Genomic DNA, 17,233 nt, shown 5'->3' with positions numbered 1-17,233 from the left:
GTATCTCGCTATCTACTCTGTCCAACCCTTCATGATTTTGAACATGTCAATCAAATCTCCTCTCCGCCTTCTTCTCTCCAAGGAGAATAGTCCTAACCTCTCCAAGCAATCCTCCGAACTGAGGTCTCTTATCCTGGAAATAAATCTAAGTTCTCTCTTCCCTCTTTCATTCTCCCCGCTTACCTGACTCACTCGCTATTTTCTTTGCCCTCTTCCTCTCCTCATTGATCTACTCTCTCTCTCTCTCTCGCTCTCCATTTCCCAGGCCAGGTTGAAAGTAATGAAGTAAAGTTGGGACTTTATGTGTGAAGAAAGACAAGGGACGGGATTCTCCGTTTCTGAGACAAAGTGATGTGGGTCAGTGAATGAGTGAATGGATGGGTAGCTGAGTGGGGGAGGTGGGCAGGTAGGTTAGTGGTTAGGTGGATGAATGGGTGAATGAGTAGATGAGTATCTGGATGGGTGGATGAGTGGATAGTCAGTTGTCTGGCTAGTCATGCCTGAGGATAGTCGACTGGTAGTCGGGAGCGTAGGTAGTTGGGTCGGGTTGGGGGTTAGATAAGTGGTTGGGGAAAGCAGGGTAGGCTGGGATCTGCTGATGGTCAGAGGGTAGTTAGGTTGGAAGGCAGTCTGGGGAGTAGCGGGCTAGTTGCCGGCAGTTGAGTTGTGTCTGGTGATGGTTAGGTTAAGAGGGCAGTTGGGTGGTTCAGAGGGTTAGCTGGGTCATGTTAGGAGGGTACTAGGGTTTTAGTCAGGTATTCAGATGGTCAATGGCCATCCGGTTATGTCAGAGAGGGGTAGTTAGGTCCATTCGGGCTGGGGGAGGGTGGTGGGGGCGAGTGTGAGTATTAGGCGTTTTGGGGGTTAGATGTCTCATGTCTGGGGATACACCGGTGGTTGGAGAGTGACCGGGTTGGGGGACATCAGATTGGTTTAGGAGGCTAATTGGATAGCCGGAGGAAATCGGACAGTGGTGGGGGAGGAGGAATGCTGCATGCTTGGAGGATAAATTGGGTGGTTGTGGAGTGGGTAGTTGCGTCGGACATGTAGTCAGATGGTCAGGTGAGGTATGGTGATTGGGGGGGGAGTGCATCACTTGTGCAGTTACCATGATGTTACACCAGGTTTTAACCTGTCTAATATTTCCTGGGCAAGTACCCTAGGTCTTTCTCAAGTCTCCGACTCTAGTTCGGATTTGTGCAGATCCCTGGAAATCAGGGGAATTTCCCAATGGAAGTTTAAACTTCCCAGGCAATTCCCACATAGATCTATGCGTCAGGACTTTCATAGAGTCCTGACGTGCATCTTCGATCATAGATCCAGTCTCTGACAATTGGAGACTGGAAGATGTGAGCCACTGGGGGGTGACAGATTCATTATCCACGACAAAAGAACAATCATATGAGATACTGGTTCAGTTCTTATTCAAACAGCATGTGATGTTCATTTGGAAACCAAATTCATTGAATATTGTCCACTGATTGACTGGAAAGTCACTTTAATTGAAACACTTTGGAGACATCAGCAGATCTGAGAAAAGGGGCGACCATGAATGAAGAGTCCATTTATCATACAGCTTGTCATTGGAACAGCAGCCCGTATCCAAATGCAAAAAGTTCTGGATAACATTCAGGGCTAATAAATTGTGAGTAACGTTCATGCCACACAAAATGGCAGGCAATGACCATCTCCAACAACAGAGGGTGGGATTCTCCACGCCACCACGCCAAAATCACGATCGGTGCAGGGGCGGAGAATGGGCGTAAAACCCAAGATCGGGGCTGGAGAATCGCCATCAATCGCGCGCGCACGGTCAACGCGGCGCCGGTCGGGGGCCATTGAAAGAGGCCCCCGTGGCGATTCACCGAGTGCAGCGGGCCGATTTCCCGATGGCGTGGTTCTCTCATGGTTACACCCGTCGGGAAATCCGCATGGCGGCTGTGGATTCAGTCCGCGCCCGCCTTGGTGGGGGGCGGGGGGATCATTCATAGGGGGGGGAGCCTATGTTTTCGATGCCGGTCCACGGTGTGGGTCGGCCATGTCACGCGGCGCAGCCGACGCAGGCCACCACCATGCGCATGCGCGGACCCCCGTCCGGAAGTGCAGGGTCCTGTATTGGCAGCCGGAGCTGCGAGGAGCACTCCGGGGCACTGCTAGCCCCCTGTAAATTGGAGAACCACCCTGGACTTTCTCCAGGTATTTCCAGAGTGATTTGTGCGTGTTTTTTCGCGGGCGTAGAGACATCGCCCCATTATTGGAGAATCCCGCCCAGAGAAACCAGCTATCTCTCCTTGACATTATATGGCATTAACGTCACTGAATCCCCCACGGTCAATAATCTGGAGGTTACCATTGATGAAAAAATGGAATTCGGAATTCGGCCTTCAGTAATCGGTTATGCCAACCGTGCTGTTTCACTATTTACATGCGGTCCCATGGTATTAAAACATACCAGGGGCTTGTTTGAGGTTATCCAGGTATTCCCTCTTGTTGTTGCTGTGGTCACCCCCCTGGGTTCTCCCTCCTTCGGCGCCCTTTGCTCCCTCTGCCCTGCTTCCCCTGTGCTTTGGTTGGCATCTTACCCCCTCACATCTCTGGTCCCTCCCCCACCCTCCCTCCTCTCCCTTCTCTTCACCTTTTGTCTGTTTCGATTCCCCCCCACCCCCCACTCCCCCCTCCCTTATTGATTTTTGCTCACGAACAGGTCGTCAAACAGGTTGATAAATTGCTTCCATGTATTGTGGAAGTCCTTCCTCCGATCCTCTGATGTTGAATTTTATTGTTTCTTATTTGAAAAATTCCACTAAGTTGGACAGCCACTCTGTGGCCTTTGTTGGCGCTGCTGATCTCCAGCCGAGCTGGAATCTCTGGTGGGCGATCAAGAAGGCAAAGACTAGGACACCTTCCCCTCTTCCCATAAAGAGTTCTGGCTGTTCCAATTCCCCGAAGACTGCCACTAGTGCGCGTGGCTCCACCCTCACCCGAATAACCTTGGACATGGCCTTGAAAAAGGCGGTGCAGTACCCCAAAAGTCTGGGACATGACCAGAACATCTGGACGTGGTTGGTCGGGCCTCCCTGGCACCGTTCACATTTGTCTGCCACCTCCAGAAAGAACCCACTCATGGGTGTTCTGGTCAAGTGCGCCCTGTGCACTATCTTTAGCTGCATCAGGCTCAGCCCTACGCAGAAGGAGGCGACGTTCACCCTATGCAGTGCTTCAATCCAGAGTCCTCCCCCTGTCTTCTTGCCTAGTTCTTCCTCCCATTTTCCCTTGTCTTGTCCAGTAGTGACCAGATCTATGCGTGCCTTTCTGAAGTACAGGTATGCATTCTGATAAGACCATAAACCAAGGCCCGCTTCAGGTGGACATAAAAGATTCCATGGAACTATTTTGATGAAACATAGGAGGAGGGGTTTCTCCCCAGTGTCCTGGCCAATAGTTGTCCCTCAACAAAAATCTCTAAAACAGATTATGTGGACATTGTCCCCGTTTGTGCAAGCTTGCTGTGCACAACTTGACGGCTGTGTTTCCTGATATTACAACAGGAAACATCTCAAAAGTCCTTATTTGGCTGTGAACATCTGGTGTTGTGAAAGGTTCTATACCAAATCTTTCCTTCTTTCAATGCATTATTAAAAGTGAAAGAGTTCTAGAGTTGTGCGGCTGGAATGAGTGAGCAGTAATATAAAAAGATTGATATAGCAGCTTATGGCATGCAGACTTGAACCATCGACCCAGTATGTAGCTGGGTGGTGTAATCTTGACAGCCTTCTTACAGTGCACCATTTCTAGATAGTAGTGGTCCTAGGTGTGGAAGGTGCTGTCTATCTTGTAGATGGTACACATGGCTACCACTGTGTGGGGTGGTGGAGGAGGTGAATGTTTAAGGATGGGATGCCAATCAAGCTGGCTGCATTGATTGGATGGCGTCAAACTTTTTGTGTGCTGTTGGAGCTGCACTCATCAAAGCAACTAGAGAGTATTCCATTACACTCCTAACTTGTGTCTTGAAGATGGTGGACAGACTTTGGGGGGTCAGCAGGCGAGTTCACAATGGACCAGGCGATCACCATCCATTCATGGGGGATGGTGCTGGAAAATGCCATGAATTCAGCCCTGTGAGAAGTCAATGGGGATTATGTTCACCATGTTCTCAACTAGGCGGTACGGCAGCACAGTGGCTAGCACAGTTGCTTCACAGCGCCAGGTCACAGATTCAAATACCGGTTTAGGTCACTGTCTATGCGGAGTCTGTACGTTCTGCCCGTGTCTGCGTGGGTTTCCCTGGGTTCTCCGGTTTCCTCCCACAAGTCCCGAAAAGATGAGCTTTTAAGTAATTTGGACATTCAGGGCTGGATTGTCCACACCACCGCGCCACATTTCTATTTCGCCCTGCCGGCGGGATGCTCCTTTACACCGGCTGGTCAATGGGGTTTCCCATTGTGGGGCAGCCCCACGCCGTCGGGAAACCCCTGGGCTGCCAGCAAAACGGAGCATCCCGCCGGCGGAGAATCCAGCCCTCTGAATTCTCCCTCAGTGTACCCGAACAGGCACCGGAGTATGGCGACTTGGGGCTTTTCACAGTAACTTCATTGCAGTGTTAATGTAAGCCTACTTGTAACAATAATAAAGATTATTATTATTATTTGTGCTGGCAAATATAACCTATCATTTGCACAGTAAATAAACAAAATTTGTTGATGAGAACATTTTCACATGGTTTTAAAAAATGGCACTAAGGGCATTGTTTCCAAAGTGTACACCCGATTTTATCTGCAATTAGACAATGATCCAGTCTGAATGGAAACCGTCCCCATCATCAGCTTATTTAACGCAGATGGTCCAAATTCTCAATGTCTGTGTATGTTCAGCAAATTCCTGCCTTCACAAATCCACATCTCGCTAATCGCCTGTTTTTATGGTCACTTATTGTAAGAAACACAATGGTTTCATGTGATGTATTTCTGCCTTTTTTTTCAGCTCCACTGACAAAACACAGCTGAAAAGTTACTCTGCAAATCTGTCTCCTCTGAGTGTGTGGGATGTGACTGGGCTGTTGTAGAGTTGTATCAGAGACGGGATCGACACAAACTGCAGTTTGAAAGGTAGGAGTTATTTCATACATTTTCTGTTCAAATTGGTGGATAAGAATATTCTGAAATGTTTTAGTAAAACTAGAGTTCTACGATTTTCCAATTACATTAAAAATCAATCATTACAGGCAAAGCAAAAAGGCCTTTTTTAAGTGTGATTTTTAAAGAGAATAGGAGGGAGTATTTATTTTGTCTGGTACATTCAACACTGTGAAAACTCAAATGTGACACTAAGGCAAGGTACGAATAATACAGAGTAACCGTGCTGCGGGAATAGCGTAAATTGCAATTTGGGGCATAATATCAACAGTAATTGTATGAAGCACGTCATTAACTCCACAAATAATTGTCCGAAAAGCCACTTACTCATATTTGCACCATATCATGTCTTATTTGGAATTTGTTCTATTCAATATACGAAAGGTGGAAATGCAACACCACAATCAGCTTTTTAAAGACCGGACTGTTAATTGTTCATCTCTGCATTAGCCTTTGCAAACCATGTATTCGTCAGGTTTCAATCTTAGATTTCCCTATTATTGAAACATTTTCTGTGCAGCATTTTTCAAGATATTGCAACACATTTTCAAACTCCCAGTCTTCACATTATACTCCTGATAAATTAATTTCCTGATAAATTAATTTCCAAGTGTGTTTATACCTAACAAAAGAGCTCTGTACCAAAGAGATTAAAGCTGTGTAAAAAGAACAATACTAGTTCAATGAAAGTCACTTTGATTGCATCACTTTAGTCAATCTGCTTAACTCCGTAGTCACTATATCACCTATAAAGGTATACAATGAACAATATCTTTACCATCAGACTTTACATGCAGAGGGAATCTCTCAGAAATATTGTTTGTGCTAATGTTCCATAAAAAGATTATTTAAAGGATAATTTTAAAAACTATGTGTAAATTAGACATTTTGAAAATGGAATGGTCGCCATCAAATTCAGGTGGAATCATCCTGTTGACATAATGGGAGTGTCAGGATATTTCTATTTTTTGGATCATTTATTTATCATTTCATGTTGGATCTTTTCCACACGCTACAGAAAATATCCCTGGGAATATGTTTTATGTGTACGTTCCAGGGCCTTGACTGCCTTCAAATTTTTATGAATGAACTTTCTCAGCCTTTATCTGCCTGGCAGAAAGTCATGCTGTGTCACTCACAGCGAGAAAAATGGAGTGAGTCCCGTTGACATTTCTCATGGAATTTTGAGCCTCTTAGGAAAAAATAGTGAGTGGGTGTCACTAAAGCTGTCACTCTGGCGAGATTGGGCCTCCTAGAGCTGGGAACCGGCTTCAAACAGATCAGGACACCATCTTAAAAGGGTGCCCGACCTGCGCTGCAACCGAACGGCACCTAGGCCACATCCCGGGGGTCATTGGATCCCTGCAGTGAAGAAGGAGGCCATTAGGCCCATCGAGGATGCAACCCTTTGAAAGAGAACCACTACCACACCCTATCCCCGTAACCCCATAACCCCATCTAAACTTTGGACACTAAGGAGTAATTTAGCATGGCCTAACCTGCTCATCTTCAGACAGTGGGAGGAAACTGGAGCACCCAAACGTGCGAACACCACCCAGTCACCTGAGGCCACATTCAAACCCAAGTACCTGGTGCTGTGAGGCAGCAGTGCTAAGCACTGTGCCACCATGCTGCCTTCATTGCGGGGCTCCCCCCCCCCCCCCCCTAACAGCAATCACCGGCAGATCCCCCCTACCTCACCCCGACAGTCATCACCAGCAGATCCCTTTGCCGTCCCCCCACCCCCAACCTCCCACAACATTTTTGTCAGCAGTTCCCCCCTCCCCCGGGCAGTCATCACTGGTGGAACAGATTGCCAAACTGACAATGCCAACCTCTGCCAGGTGCAGTGTCAGGGCACTGCCCAGGCATGTCCCCCTACCTCACACCTGGCCAGACGTGGTGTAATTGATGCCGGAGTGACATCACACTGGCGCCGGGTCAAGATTACGTGAGGGAGGAAAGGTCTAGAGAAAGACATTACCATCACCTCCACTATCACTATCATTGAAAATATGCACATTGCTTTCACCACCTCCATCACTGCACCCATATCTCCACCATCTCTATCAGCATCGCCACCATCACTTCCAATGTCACATGTACATCTCCACCATGAATGACATCATTGCGATAATTATTTCCACAGTTCAACCTCCACACCAGCATGACCACCATTGTTATGTCTCCATTACCTCCACTAGTAATTGATATACTGCAAACATATTAATTTCCTCTGGCTGCCTACTTTTCACAAACATCCAATGTTGCTGATAAATGCAAAATATTAGATATTAAATGGATGTAAGCCATATATTGTTATGTATGTTTAATTTAACATCATCATATCAAATCATCACCCCACCCTCTTTCTTTGGTTGTAAGAATGTGTATCCTGTTAGCGATGGGTATATAGAAGTACTCTTCCTCATGGTGCCCACCATCCTTCAATAGACACCTAATGCTCATTTGCCAAGTGCTCACGTAAATAATAACCAATTAAGTTTCAAATGTTTTTGGTGCTTGAAACACCATGCTGAGTATAAAGCAACATCTCCAAGAGTGGAAATAAAAAAGTTCTAAAAATACAGAGTGGTTGATTAATATGTGAGGAATCAGGAATCTGGCAAAAAACCCTACCCAAATTGAATTCCACCCTGCCTTCAGTGGCTCTTTATATTCAACTTGGCAGGGTACAATGAAGGAATTCTCCACCTGCCACGTCAATGATGCTACCCCAGTAATTACACCCTTTATTTCCTGAGAAGGTCTTGGCAGAATTCTTGATGATTCCCACTGAAAGAAAGCAATGAAGAAAATCCAAACCCTTACTTTAGGAAGTTACATTCATCGATAGTTGCACCAGTACATTGGGAGAAAAAGATTCTGAAGAAGAGTTAGATCAATTCATTCCAAGGCCTCCACTCTATTATTGGAGCATTGGGCTGTCCCAACCATCTGGCTGATGGTTCGTGGAGGAGGTTTCTGCAATGTGCTTAGGGACATCATTGTCAGAATTTAATGCCATCCCTCGAAGTGAGTTTGGGCATTTAATTGGGTTGGTAGATAGTGGTTGGGTGGCAACTGTCATCCCAGCTCTGTTCCAATTAATTATTGTGTGGGGGGGCTTCTGTACAGGCTACACTCACCCTGCCGCCAATTGAGGCCCTGAAGCGGAAAGTCACCATGCTGGTAGCCTGAGAAGCAAACCCTTTGGGATTGCTTGCAGGCTCCCAGAAGGGGCTCAATGCCTGATTGAGGAACCTGGCATCAGGAAGGGTGGAAGGAGCCATTGAGAGCCACCACTTGCCCTTGTTGCTGACTCCCTCTCATCTCGCCTCTGAATCCCATCTCACCTTCACACATGTGTAGCTTAGATTCGTGGATTACTGGCAGCTACCACCACTCCCCCGGTGACACTGCATGCAATGCACAGTTGCAGCATGTCCAGCAGCTCTCAGGGGCTGGGACTTCTTCACCCAGTATCCTTGCTCACAAGGAAGGCCTGCCACTGACCATTTGAGGACAGGCACCAACTCTGCTCCATTGCATTGGTGCAAGCGGAGCAGGCTCTAATAATTTCAATATGTACTTTGAAAGTTGCAGAAGGCAATCAGGATAGGTAAGGTTAGGCTTTGTTATGTTCAAGACTCCAACAGTCTGAACAGATGGATAATATTCTGTGAAACTTCAGAAGCATAATCCTTTATCACAACAAAGTAACTGGGCACCCAAAAAGAATGTGCCTTATATTCACTTTTTGGTTTGTTGATGACTTTTGAAATTGAATTAACTAAAAGTATCTAAAAGGAGTAATAACCTGTACCTTCCTTATATATTTCCTCTTATAGGTTGTATCTCCAACAACAAGATGTACAGTTTCATGGGAGGAGGCTTGTTCTGTGCTGGTGTGGGCAATATCCTACTAATTGTTTCGACAGCAACAGATTACTGGATGCAATACCGTCATTCTGGCAGTTTTATGCACCAGGGACTCTGGAGATATTGTCTGCCGGCAAAATGCTATCTACACACTGACAGCGTTGGTAAGGAGATCAGAAGCAGACATGAGTGGAGTTCATAGTATAGCGAATGAACACGATGAAATAGTCATGTAATAAATGCAATTCTTAGATTTGTAAAGAATTTGAGCATCAGTAGAACATCATCAAACGTCACCAGCAGATATTAGAGATTTTGTTTATATATAAAGTTGAGATACTGGAGTATCTTATCCCCCTCAAACAGGACAAGATTTTTTGTAGCAGGTGATTGTTCTTGTGGTTTAAGATAACATAATTATGCCTTCCCTGATGGTCTCGTTGATAAAGGCCCCAAGTGGCCTCCAAGTTCAGCTGATCACAGATGAGGCAGTAATTGGGGTTATTTTGTTTTTAAATTGTTTCAAAAACAGCCGCAGAATAGGAGGTGTACTTAAAAAAAGAGATAGAAAGCTCACAGATGTACAACAGAACATTATCTGGGCATACAAAGAAGACGAGGAAATTCCCCCTGGTCCATAAAGCCCACTGCATCAGGCATGGTGCCACCTTAAAGAGATTGTACTCATTAGGTATACAGAGAGATGCAAACCATGCGGAAAAGATGGTTGAGGACAAGCAAAAAGATATAGAGGGAAAATAAAAAGTGTGTGAGAGGGAGAGAGAGAGGGGAAGTCAAAAGGGTGCAAGTCAAGGAAGAAGGCGGGCAGGGGAGGCAGAACAATTTCAAAAGCGGAGAACAAGACATGAAGAGAGACAATATAAAGATTGTATAAACAACATCACAAGAGATTGATTTATGTAATGAATGTTAATATCTATAAATGCATAGCATCCTTTTTCCGAGATATCCCAATGGTCAAACGCCCATTTTGGAGACACAAACATCAGCAGCAAAAATTCGATCAGTGGTTTGTTCATGACTCCAGCACAATACCTGCACAGAAACCAAATCAAATCTTGGTGGGAACATATTGAGGAATATTTTGGGTGTGACCCTACATCAAAATGGGTTCCTCTCAAAAAAGTATCCCCTGTCTTCCCTGTTCAAATACTGACCAACGCACTCCACCTTTCCCATCATTTCTTGATTTTCATTCTTTCCTTTCTTTCCCTCTCAACCTACCTGACACTCCTGACCATTCACATTCTCAGTTTAGCTTTTGAATTTGAGCAGTCCTTTGAATGAAAAGGTGTGTGTTGAAAACTTGAGAACTGTCTCAGTATTGGGTTGACATGTGCCTTTCGTTCAACAGAATGAAATAATTCTACTGTGGATTGACACAACTTTAACAGAAAATATTGGGAAAGATTTTGCATTAAATTCACTGCTTAGTTGATGAATATTTGTCCAGCAGATAATAGACAGTTTACTTTATTTATAACGTATTTTATATATTAAATAAGTGGAATTCTCTATGAATGAATCAGAGTACATTGCTATTTACCCACATTCGTGACATTCCTGATGATACAGAAAATGTTGAAAATACTCCGCAGGTCAGGCAGCATCTGTGGAGAGAAACAAAGATATCGGGAGGGATTCTCTGGTTCCAGCCATGTGTTTATCAGCGGCGCTCCATTCGCTGGTGGTGGGATTCTATCTTCCCATCACGTGTCAGTGGGATTTCCAATTGTAATCACCCTGCTGCTGGGAAACGGGCTGGCAGGATGTGCGCTGCCCACGGGAAAAGTGAATCCCAATGACTGGAGAATTCCGGCCAACCCCTCAAGTCGATGACTCTTCCAATGTTTCCAACGCAGTTTAAACAATCAATTTCTCCAGAATGCTGTATGCTGCAATCAAAGACTTTTAATTTTCTATCAAAATAAATGCAGCAAGTTAAAGCAATGGTTTTATCAGGTCTGTCTTATTTGCATTGTCTCTCCTGCGAGTGACACACAGTAGTATCAATATGGTAATATTTCTAACATTGCCAACAACAGTCATCAATTCATTTGAGGCTCGGGTGAGGGAAGAAAAGGCAAACATATTTAATAGGCTCATAAACAAACTGTTGTAGCTCAAAGTGACAATAAATTGCTTTGTTCATTTCTTATTTTTCTGATATCTTTTGCCACTAGTTACGATAGAATTTAAATTCACTTTGATCTGATTCATAATAATTAATAACTAACCCTATCCTTTGTCTTTCCTGACTTATCCAGCATACTGGGATGCCACACGAGCATTCATGATCCTGTCCCTACTGGCAGGCATCATCGGCATCATCATTGGCATTATGGCATTTATGCAGTACTCTTCCTTCAACAAATTTGATAAAACCTTCGCTGCAGGCATTTTGTACTTTATTTCATGTAAGTAATGTAAATGATTTCAAGCATCATCGCAGGGCCACGATACCATTCACTTTTTCCAGTGCGTCTTACCTTTGATTCTTGCTATGCCTCTTCTCATTTGGCAGGTTTGTTTGTGTTGCTAGCCATGGCCATTTATACAGCTGTCACAGTAAACTATTATGGGAAGCGGTATGGCCATTGGCGCTTCTCCTGGTCCTATATCATTGGATGGGTGGCTGTGGTGCTCAACTTCTTTGCAGGTAAGGCATTATCTTATAGAAGTAAAGAACCCCATTGCAGTCTTCTGTTTATCAAGAATTAGAGCAGAAGATTTTGTTTCACTCTTTCTCTGTACAATTCACAACACAATAGATTATCAGAAGCAAATTTACCCTCTTGCAGATGTTGGGTTATAGGTCCACATTACAAATGCATGCTATTGCTACTTCTTTGCATGTGTGAGCTACAATGTGAGTTTTAGCATATTATTTTACCCGGGAGCAGATATCATAGCCCAGTCTAATCTCCTTCAAACTTTCTATGCAGCCAAATATATTACTAGACAAATATCAGAGGCAGGAGCCTTGGCTGGTTCCTCTCTCCCAACCCAGGGACAGGTCAACTATGTCAAGCCAGCTGAGATCAGTTAACTTGATAAAGGCCAATGATTAAAATTTGGATGCTCCCTGAAGTATAGGGCTCAGTTCTGTGTCTTGGTTTACAGGAAGAGATCGACGGGATGGTTAATGGGCGGATAAGGGGCAGATGGAATTTAATCCTGAAAAGTGGAGGGAGAAATTTGTCAAGGAAGTATACTATGAGAGGTCTGACACTGGTAAGTTCCGAAGAACAAAGAGACCTTGGCGTGTTTGTCCATAAGTCTCTGAAGGCAGAAGGGCAGGATAATAGGGTGGTGAAAAAGGCATATGGAACACCCGCTTTTATCAATTGAGGCATAGATTTCAAAAACAGGGAGGTCATGTTGGAGCTGCATAGATCTTTGGTGAGGCCACAGCTGGAGTACTGTGTACAATTCTGGTCGCCACATTATAGGAAGGATGTAATTGCACTGGAGGGGGTGTAGAGACGATTCACCAGAATGTTGCCTGGGATGGAACATTTAAGTTATAAAGAGAAGCTGTATAGGCTTGAGTTGTTTTCTCTGGAGCAGAGAGGACTGAGGGGTGACCTAATTGAGGTGTACAAGATTATGAGGGGCATTATCACGGTGGATAGGGAACAGCTGCTCCCCTTAGTTGAAGGGTCAGTTACGAGGGGACACAAGTTCACAGTGAGAGGTGGGAGGTTTAAGGCGGATTTGAGGAAAAACCTTTTTACCCAGAGAGTGGTGATGGTCTGGAATGCACTGCCTGAGAGGGTGGTAGAGGTGGGATGCCTCATAACCTTTAAAAAGTACCTGGATGAGTACTTGGCACACCATAACATTCAAGGCTATGGGCCAAGTACTGGCAAGTGGGATTACGGGCACACATTGGAGTCATTCGGAACTTCAACAGCGAATATTTTGGACAAAGAATTCTCAGTATCAGATCTCTATTAAGAACCAACACAAAGACATCATTCTAACATAAGTCTTCTCTCCTCTTCTGCTACTTTAAAACATATCCCTTGTTAAACGATAGGAAATGATGAGTACAGTAAAGCAGTGAGAATCGTTGAGAACCTGATTGGCTACCAACAGGAAGAATTGTATGAATATGTTAAATCCATGCACATTCAGCTCTGCTTTACTTCTTTAGAAAAACTGAAATAAATTAATTTCTCAATGGTGCAGAGAATCTGTGCAAAGGATGGTCAGATATGAAAGTTTTGATACATTTTACTCAATTATGATTAAAAGAGAACTGGGACGAGCCAGAAAAGAGAATGGAGTGATCTCAACTGGGTGATGATCTACAATGTCCTTACTTTCTATCATCGGAGGTTCCTTTGCAAAATACTTTGATTTCTTTTCACCTTATGTGGCTCTCTCCAGAACGCCAATGCTTGTTTGAATCAAGCATCTTCTTTGCATATTATAAGCCAGAGATTCCTCTGGCAGGCATTAGTAAACCCATGTTTTTTTAATAACAACTGCAGTTGTTTCCACCGTAATTTTTTGATCACCTTCACATTGATTTTTTCACTTACCTGGACGTCCCACCACCAGGGCGGAAAACAAGTGCAGCCCCACTTAGGTGGACCCCGGGGGCATATTGTCAATGGCAGCCCATACCACCTCTATCCCCCACTCCCCACAAGACCTATTAACCCATCAAAGATTTAGCAGCTCAGCATCCTCAGCAATGCCACTGCTAGTGGTGACCATTGCAGAGTCTGCAGCTCCAAGTAGAGGACGCCTCAATGGCGAGGCACCCTCAGACAGGCGGTAGGTGATATGTTTCTTTGGGGAATGAGGGAAGTAGCAGTTGGGGGTGGTAGGTCGTGGAGCACCAGGTTGTGTTGTCGGGTGGGTAATCATTTCCACAGGGTGGCCCTCCATGGGCTATCGAGGAGGGCCTCCAGAGCCTACTTGGAGGCCTTCAGGGTTTACCTGGCAGTCCCCTCATATGGCAGTGGCACCTCCTAATGCAGAAAAAGTGCCTGTGGATGAGGACAGTGGCCCTGATTTGGACACTTAAATGGCCACTCAATGATTACGCAATCGGCCACTGAGTGGGTGGCTGACGTACCACATCCCCTGTCACTGGCATGCTGGCACAGCAGGGCAAGGTGTTGAGCTGCCCTCCAAATGCCTCCTCACACCTGGCCAACCCACCACCAAGGGGCCAGGAAAATACAGCCCATAAAATTCAACTTCACAAGTTGACCTGCTGAACTCATGACCCCTGAACTGGGGTTTTGCACCATAACCATTTTGCCGCTCTGCCCAAATGTGCATGTTTTGGGGTTACTGTTACGTCATTTCATAATTACACTCTCCGCGGTGCTGATTTGATGGCAGAACACACATGTATTACTTCACTTCTTTCCTAGGTATCTTCTACATGTGTGCCTATCGCATGCATGAGAGTCCACAAAGCTCAAATTCTCGCTAATACTCAAGATTACAACAAAGGAAATGGAATTTTAAAATGGACCATTATGATGCGAGGAGTCCCATATTATGAAGTGTTCTTTTTTTCATTCTCCTTAGAAAGCTAGCCAGTAAAACATAGACATAAATTAAAATAAATTGTAGCTTTGTTTTCAGGGCTTTTCTGTAGATTTTCTTATTACAGCTTTTGAGAAATAATGTTTTAACAAGGCATGAAGGTACGGCTCTCTCGAATTTTCAAGAATGTTGTGTGAATTTCTCCACAAAGTAATAAAATAATGGAGAGAAAAATAACCCAGTTTCCAATGTTGTGAACAAGAAAGATATCTATTTACTAACTTATTTTAATGTATTGGAAATGGCAAAAAAATCTGAAACTAAATCAAATTTATTGCTCTCACTTTGTTTCACTTGATAAAGGTTCCTTGAACATCTACTAATATTAAGCAAACGTAAACTTCGACAGTAATGTTGTTAAATCGTTTTTGTGAAGGTTTTAAAAATATATATAATCATTCTAAGGGTGCAGGCATACTGTAAGACCTGCATTTAATGCCCATTCCCACTTGCCCTCCAGAGGTTTTGTAGGGATTTGACATAACTGAGTGGCATGCCAAGCCACTTCAGAAGTCGATCATAGTATTGCGCGGCTGGGGTCATATACAACCTAAATTTAGTAAAATAGTAGATATAATTCCCAAAAGCACATTAGTTGACTAAATGAATTTAAATGGCAACCCAGCTTCAAAAGCATTTTCATTGATACCACCAGCCTTTTGTTTAGCTTAATTCCAGATTTTTCACTAGTGAATCCAAATGATCTAACGACTTTGTGGGAAGTGTGCTCACTGCCCTCTGGATTTCCAGACTTCTGATATACAAAGTGCCAAAGCCCTGTGTTCTTCAGTGTTCACTTGTTTTCTCTTACAAGTGACGGAATAATGAAGATGACTCCATTTTATGTCATACGTTGCAGGATTTAATACAAGTTATATAGTTGCTTGAACAGAATATTGCTGAGAAAAGAGACAAGCTGTCAAAGTTTTTTATCCTGCACTTATCAGAACAGATGCAAGAATACCAAATTTCAAAGTAAGTTATGTTGCATGAGAAAAGGAGTAAAAATTGGTTGGCAGGTCAAATCTGATTAGGTGAGATGTCATCATGGTGAATACACCAGAGAACTATTGTCCTCTGCTGGCAAAAGGCATATGTTTGGCTACTACATAATTTTTGAATAAACAAAAACATGGGTGACAATAGTTCCTTGGTCCATTCACCACAACAACAGTTCAACCAACAGCACTACTCTTCTCACACAGTACAAATTGTTGCACCTTTTGAAATTTGGCATTCTTGTGTCTATCCTGATGGGTGCACGATGAAAAGCTTTGACAGCATGTTCATGCCATGTTAATTTAGAAAAACGCGTCCAAAATGATTTTATATTAGTTTCTGTAATCCACATGTAATTCAGTTTCAAAGAGCCCAACTGCTTCCAATCCATCCCCATTATATTGATATCCTTAGAGACCAAAGCTCCTGTTTACCACTCCTACTGGACAGCATTCCAATGGACAGAACCATTCTCCCTCACTCTCCTTAAATAGAAATTCCAATTCATTTAGGTACAGAATCTTTATTTAAGAATAAAATGTTCCCTGATGATCTAAATGTCAATGCTCAGCAATTAAATTAACTGCCTCACTGTTTTCTACATGTGACCCATGTGTTTGTGTCAAGCATTTTCTATTACCTTTGTTTCTGTTGAATGGCTAAACGGATGGTTGAGCTGTGATTTTGTTTTAAATTGCAAAGAGATTGTATCAGACTGTTTCCTAGATTTGCTTCCATTGTACTGGCTGCTTGTTCGCAATGATGTCAGAAAGGCACCCAATATTGGTGCAGTCTGACTGAGGCGTGAGACCGCAAGCACATTGGGATCAATAAGGATTAATCGGGGGAAGCAGAACAGCTCGCCACAGATGCGTGCCAGAGCTACCAGAGGAGAAATGTTATATGCTTCTATGCCGTCTTAACACTGGATGCCTATTGGTGCTATAATAAAGTCTGCAAAGTATTTTTTTTAAGCATACCGCCATTTTGAACATTGAACAGACTCCTGAGATTGGGTGAAACCCATTCATGCTAACATATTACGCTGTTGACCATTAAATATGCTACCGTGCTTACAATGATTTAGATCCTGTCGATTTTTAGCACCTTCACTCTAATACCCAAACATGTGATGGTGTCAACTGTGTTGGAATAAATATAAGCACAACACGTAGTTGTTAATAAAATATCTCTGTGTCCAACTCAATTCTTTATACTGCTGGCACACTCGAATTGTTCTGAACTTTACCATTGTCTTACGTGAGAGTTATGTTCCTAACGTAACAAGGCTTCATCAGAATTAATCGGATTAGTCTATGTACGACATTTGAAAGGAAGCCAAGTATCCATCATTTATGAAGCCCCATGCACAAGTATAAATCCCAATCCATTTTTACATACGTTGTCAAAAAGTGGAGCTCACATAGGTCACATATTTGGATTGTCAACTTGTTTTTCCTTCATACTAAATGGTCATCATCTGGGATTTGCTTTGGACGGATTATTCTTTTACAAGCTAATCATTCACTGTTAGTGGCAGAGAAATCAGAAAATATAACAATAATATATCATATAAAACGTTAAGGACAATGCGCTCTGTTCATTCCTAGCACATATCGAAG

General features: G+C 43.7%; 1 protein-coding gene across 1 annotated transcript; it reads left to right on the top strand.

Annotated features, from left to right (window-relative positions):
- Nucleotides 1–4,963: 4,963 nt before the first annotated feature.
- Nucleotides 4,964–16,800, top strand: lim2.1 (lens intrinsic membrane protein 2.1). Its single transcript, XM_072486688.1, has 5 exons — nt 4,964–5,108; nt 8,987–9,181; nt 11,306–11,455; nt 11,563–11,697; nt 14,435–16,800. Exons 2-5 carry the CDS (start codon nt 9,007–9,009, stop codon nt 14,494–14,496), a joined length of 522 nt encoding a protein of 173 aa, XP_072342789.1. The 5' UTR covers nt 4,964–5,108; nt 8,987–9,006; the 3' UTR covers nt 14,497–16,800.
- Nucleotides 16,801–17,233: the final 433 nt, after the last annotated feature.

Source organism: Scyliorhinus torazame, chromosome 21 (genome assembly GCF_047496885.1).
Source record: "Scyliorhinus torazame isolate Kashiwa2021f chromosome 21, sScyTor2.1, whole genome shotgun sequence".
NCBI lineage: Eukaryota > Metazoa > Chordata > Chondrichthyes > Carcharhiniformes > Scyliorhinidae > Scyliorhinus > Scyliorhinus torazame.
The sequence above is the reverse complement of the archived record's forward strand: the minus strand, read 5'-3'. Positions and strand labels throughout refer to the sequence as shown.

Coding starts and splice junctions, on each gene's coding strand:
- lim2.1 (XM_072486688.1), top strand. CDS start 9,007: ATGTACAGTTTCATGGGAGGAGGCTTGTTCTGTGCTGGTGTGGGCAAT. Junction 11,456..11,562: donor CATTTTGTACTTTATTTCAT/GTAAGTAATGTA, acceptor CTCATTTGGCAG/GTTTGTTTGTGTTGCTAGCC. Junction 11,698..14,434: donor GGTGCTCAACTTCTTTGCAG/GTAAGGCATTAT, acceptor CTTCTTTCCTAG/GTATCTTCTACATGTGTGCC.